Source organism: Ruditapes philippinarum, unplaced genomic scaffold, assembly GCF_026571515.1.
Source record: "Ruditapes philippinarum isolate M1 unplaced genomic scaffold, ASM2657151v2 ctg4502_1_1_1_1, whole genome shotgun sequence".
NCBI classification, from domain to species: domain Eukaryota; kingdom Metazoa; phylum Mollusca; class Bivalvia; order Venerida; family Veneridae; genus Ruditapes; species Ruditapes philippinarum.
In genome coordinates this window covers 95747-101730 of record NW_026861015.1, presented here as the reverse complement: position 1 = coordinate 101730, position 5984 = coordinate 95747, and the positions used below count along the sequence as shown (strand labels likewise).

Here is a 5984-nt window from a genome sequence, read left to right as displayed (position 1 = left end):
CGTGTGTCGCATGATCAGTAATTATAACTTTACTTGTCAATAGTATATAGTTTTGATATAACATTATCACCACCAATTAGGTTATCTTAATGTTGCCTGAAAAATTGACTTGCTAGACTAGTGATAACATATGAAGATATTACATAAAACATTAAACCTTGATTAATAGAATCTATCATTGTGTTAGATAGAGGATAGGGAAATCCCAACCCGAGGGTGATCGGTTCTATCGGAAACGAGCCTTGGCGAGTTCCCGATTGAACCGATTGCCCGACGGTTGGGATTTCCCTATCCTCTTATAACCCAATGATTGATTATTTTTCTTTCTCACCTGAACACAATAAATATCAGTGAAACTAGATCTACCTGCTACGCCCTTGTTTTGAAAAGCGGGGCGGGGCTTAGGCGCCTTACGTACGCAAAAATTCTACTGACCAAGTTTATGTGTGAAAAATTCAATGAAAATAAATTCATATGAGATCCCTCATAAAAAAGCAAGGTTATCCTGATAAAACACATCAATATTATAGTCGGAAAATGTCATAATATAAGTGTTTATAAGGAATTAAGTCCATACTTAAATGGTTGCCAAAACGCGTTTACCGTTTGCAAAGATTTTTCTACTTATTCGGTTATTTTGGCCGAAACAATTAAAATATATCACAATGAGATTCGTTATCAAGAAGCATCGTTATCATAACAGAAAACATCGGTGTTCTTCAGGAAAAGTGTCATAATATCCGATGTTACGACGAATTTTGCGATATTTTAAAGTGTGCTATTTTTAGTAACAGATTGATATTGAAAAGGGCGGAACTAGGTAGAGTAGGACTCATTGCAGTGTGAAAGTTAATATCAATCTTTTTTGATTCCGTGGACAATTAAATAGATTAGCTCACATATTTTTAATACATTTTAACCTTTTGACGTTTCATTTTTATTAAAAATAGGAGTGAATCGCGTATGTGTAGGAATACGTTTTTAGAAGGCGAACGTACGTTAAGTGTGAGATAAGCCCATGTGAGATAAGATTTTAAACACCGCTATTTTTAATAACATTTACGGATTTTTCTATCTGGTTAGTGAGAAAAAATAATCCTGCTTGTTTCCCCTATATCATATTTTTGATATCACATTCGTGTTATATTTTATATATTTCATATTTAATTCTCAGTAATTGATGAAAGTTGATATACTTTTAGTATTCAAGAGTCAGCATATTCATATTTTATATTTATCATAGCCTAAGCTCATGTTCACATATATTCTACACAGACATAAAATACAACAGACATGAACAGTCATTCGGTATAGAATTATAAGACTTTGCAAAACAGAAACGATTAAAGGGGGACAACTCAACAGCGAATAAAAGCAACTGCAGAATTATCTACCTTTGTGTCATTGATCATATATAAAATTCGACTCAAATAAAATAGTAATCACACATTTTTAGAAGCCTAACATCCGCTTAACATTAATATCATAGAAGATTTCACATTTACATATGTTTATTAAAGAACATATAGATTCTGAGCAGTCACTTGGTGTATATACTTATATGGGGAGATACATTGTACTTAAGCCTCCTTGTCTAAAACTACAATATCCGTATCTTAAAAAGCAGCATAGCCTAGTGGATATTCTCAATGGGCCAAGAATGACCTGTACTTGAGTCATACTTTATACATATGAAAATGACATATAAATCTTTAATGATTTTTTGATTATACCAATGTCTATTTGTGTCATTGCCTGCTGGACTTCTTCAAAGTTTAAACGGGTTTTCTTGCAGGGCAAAAATGGATTGCCAAGTGTGACCCCATAACCTTTCACATTGAACAATTATGCTATATTGGATAGCAGTTGGGCGATTAAGGGTCCAGATGGCCCTTTTTGTTTCATATACTGTTATAGTTAAATATATTAAATTTTTTAGTTACATGTATATTCAATAGCGTTTGTCTATAAAATGGTATTAAACAACAAAACATTTAAAAGGCAATGCTGTTACAACAACATTATAACTATTAAACAAAACTTTTATCATGACAACACCAATTAAAAAAAACAAAACACATTTTAATCAAATATTATGGCCTCCCCTCGTGTAGATGTTTCGAGCTTTTAATTCCTTATTATATTAATAATTTTTATTATAATTTATTATCTTTTATCTCGCTTTATTCATTTGAATGTTCTGAGACCTTAAATATTTAAAAGAAATTATAAAATATCGAAATACATAGTTCCTAAAGAAAGCCCAACACGGCAAAATTTACAATGTTGCAGGCTCGATTTTATTTAGCCTGTTCATGGACGGTACTGGAAAGTAACAATTACCGTCCGTGCCCCCTAGCACCGGCTTAAGCAGAATTCAATATTTAAACACGAAAATGGTAAAATTTGGAATTTAGAACATCCGCAGATGTGTTCATACGGCGGTTTTCATGGAACCTTCAATGTGACACAGTCATTCCACGAAGAGCGGCGTATGGTCCCCAAGTAAAAGATTGCGTGTGCCCTAAACGGGAAAACAATTGGCGGAACTAAATAAAATGAAATTTTGAATGAAAGGGGATCTAAGGTTATAAAGCCTACATATTTCAGACAATAAGTCAAAAGACAAATTTAAAAAGCAGGCAACATATCATAAGGGTGATTATATCATAAGGGTGATTATACAGTATTCAAGTAGGAATACTGGAACCACTCAAGATAAAAATGCCAAATAGAAGAAACTAAAAATACCACATAACATGTATACATAACAACAACAGCAACAACACTTACTCCTCTGCGTTTTACCTAATATACTAAATTTATTAAGTTCTTAGTTTTTTCCCTTTCTCAAATATATGCATCAACTCTGGTATATGATCTTCAATTATAAATTAATTTTATATATCGTACAATTAATAATGGATTAACATGGTTCATGTTGAGGGGCATTTTAAGACAGACATATGACAAAGCATTAGGCTTTTTTGTACAACATTGAATTTAAAATATATTTTGCCATTCTTGTTTTTAGAATTAATTCTCAATTTTGCCCTTTTGATGCGATAATTATCGCATGTTACTAGCGAAATTATGCGGACAAAATAGGGCACAGTATCTACAAAATCATCAACTAACCATAGCATCTCAAGTGACCTTAAACACAATCGCTAAATTAGGATTTGTTTTGCCTGTTAATGCCATTTTGTGAGATGCAATGAACATATACAAGATAACAACAATTTAAATTAACCGTTGAATAAAAACGTAATTTTAATAAAACCAAAGTTTTTATGTTCACAGGAATATCTCGGATTAATCTGTTTATATAATGTTATATTCTCAAAGTCAGCTTCTCATAGACCAATGCAGTTTTATTTAAGAGTGTATCATAAACAAATAGGCATTATAATTCAAAATATGAAATTCAATACTTGACATATATTAATGAATATACCATTGAATGTTTATTTGTACTACATGTGCCGAATATAACCTGACGTTGCAGTTAAGCAATTTAAGATTTGATCAATAATATCGGTTTTGAAACGTGTGTATTTTTAGAAAAATGTTATTTCGTTGTTATGAATGAACCAGATCACCGTAGTTTAAACATTTAACAGAGCGGCATTAATATATATTACTATTAGAAACAATACGGATATTGTGTTTAACTGAATGGTTATAATGTATCGTATATCTGATATTTGTAAGCAAATGTAACATAGTTAACAAGCAGGTTTTATTAAATCATAAGTATAGTTTTCAAATAAAACCGGTGAGACCGATACGAAAAATAGTGTGTTTTTTCGTTTGAACAATGGCATGTTCGAGATCTATTATTTCAAGTTCTGATGAATTGCGAGACATATTTTGTGAACCTTGTGGAAAGGCTCAACAAAAAACAACAGCAGAAGGGTTCTGTGTTGACTGTTCTGAATACTTATGCGGACAGTGTTATAATCATCATAGGCGTTATAAACAATTTGGACACCATGTTCTTCAAGATAAAAACAGCATGCCTTTGGATCCAAAACATACTGTATCGAAATATGTCTGTACATCAAAGTGTCAAGTTCACGCGGATGAAGTTACAAAATATATTTGTAAGACCTGTGACAAGATCGGATGTAACGTTTGCATGACGATAGACCATCGATCATGTGATGGTGTCAGGTACATCCCGGACGAAGTGAAGAAATCTGATACATCTGTAGAAATACAAGAATTTGCGAAAATGATAGATAATAAGTACGAAGAGCAACAAAAATTGTATGACAAGATTTGTCAAAACAGTCAAATGTCCGATGAAATGAACAAAACAGCCTGTACGGATCTTGATCGACAAAAAGATCAGATTGTCACCTTCTTTGAAAATCTTTATCATAAAATCAAAACGGAAATAGTTAGAAAACAGAACGAAAATGATAAATTATTCAAAGATTTGTTGGAAGCAGTCATTGATATGCAAACAGATCTGACAAATCGGAAAGGGAGACTAAACACTTTAGAACAAGGTCAACAATTCTGTGAAGCTTATATTTTCATGAAAAACACACAAACAGCAATAGAAAAGATGACAATGGACATGATAGAACTTTCAAAAAAAGGAAAGGAAAAACCAGGTAGATACGAGCCAACTTTAGATGTCGCGGAATTGAAAGAACATATCCGAGAGTTAGGGTGTTGGTTAACTGAAGAGTCAGATCAGATAACAGAAAGTAAGAAAAATAAGTATTTAACGAACAAATTAAATCATAAGGTCGTCAATGCATATATAAACAATTGTTTTTTGCCTCTGTCCTTTCTGCCAATTACTCGAGTTGTACTTTACAAAAAGTATAAATTGGTAAATACTTTGCTTCTTTCAAAATGTTTAAAATATCCTATTATATGACCCAGCAAACGTGTTTATAAGTAAATCATTTTATGTCTTTTAACCGTCCTATTCAAATTATAAGATAAGTGTATTACAATAGGAATTTGTTTGTCTGTTTGGGTTTTAAGTTACACCGACACTTTATACGCCATATCGCGACGTTTCAGCTTTACTGGTGCAGGAAGACCTGAGGTGCCTTTCCGTGAGTAAGTGCAGGCACGAACGGGCACCTGAGTAGAACCATTGACGTTCCGTAAGCTAGCTGGATAGTTTTCTCTCATAAAATAATCCAAAGTCCCTATCGGGATTCGAACCAACAGCGGTTTGAAGTCAACGACCTTAACCGTTAGGCCATGGGCGCCCCATATGGAATTTTACGACAGCCTATATCTTAAACAAAACAGGACCTGTCTATGTTTGTGATTCATTTATTTATTGTAATAACAAGGGATTTATAATTTACATTACACAACTACCCACGTACTTAATCAATTACCTCTACATTTGTGGTAATATATTATACAGATAAAGATCGTTTATGTCACCGATATCTTTTTATTTCATTTCTTTGTTCTAATTGTCGTTCATGCAACATGAAACACTAATGGGTAATTTGATACATATATTCAAATTGCATAAATATAATAATTATAAAAGAAAGAAAATAGGCAGTAAGATTAGTTCTAATTGATATCACCGTCAAATGTTTAAAGTTTTATATGATTGAAACTGATCCCGTAGTGATATCTTATACTGCTGCTTTTCTTGTATCATATATAAATATCTGGAAATGTAATCCCTTGGAAGCATCATAATCAGCAAAATAACATGAACACTGCAGACCCGGTTGATTGGGTCTGTACAGATATTATTAAGGTTTAAGGTTTCAAATAACTGATAAAAAGTAGGTTAAAAATCGTAATCTGTTTTGTTTTATCAGCATTATTTAAAAAAGGGGAATTTGGACATTTTTTTTAAAACGAATATGCTTTAGAATTTGTAACACAATGTCAATCCCCGTTGTACTGTATGTACGAATCTTGCCGATTAAGAATAAATGGAAATCACCTTTGTTTTAAATTATATTAACATCAATTTAAACCAG

General features: G+C 32.3%; 1 protein-coding gene across 1 annotated transcript in view; it reads left to right on the top strand.

Annotated features, from left to right (window-relative positions):
* Positions 1-3630: 3630 nt before the first annotated feature.
* LOC132714221 (uncharacterized) overlaps positions 3631-5984 on the top strand; it is a 28351-nt gene continuing 25997 nt past the window's right edge. Inside the window, exon 1 of the mRNA XM_060697026.1 lies at positions 3631-4721. Within this exon, the coding sequence (XP_060553009.1) occupies positions 3821-4721 (901 nt within the window). The 5' untranslated portion in view covers positions 3631-3820. The remainder of the gene's footprint in view (positions 4722-5984) is intronic.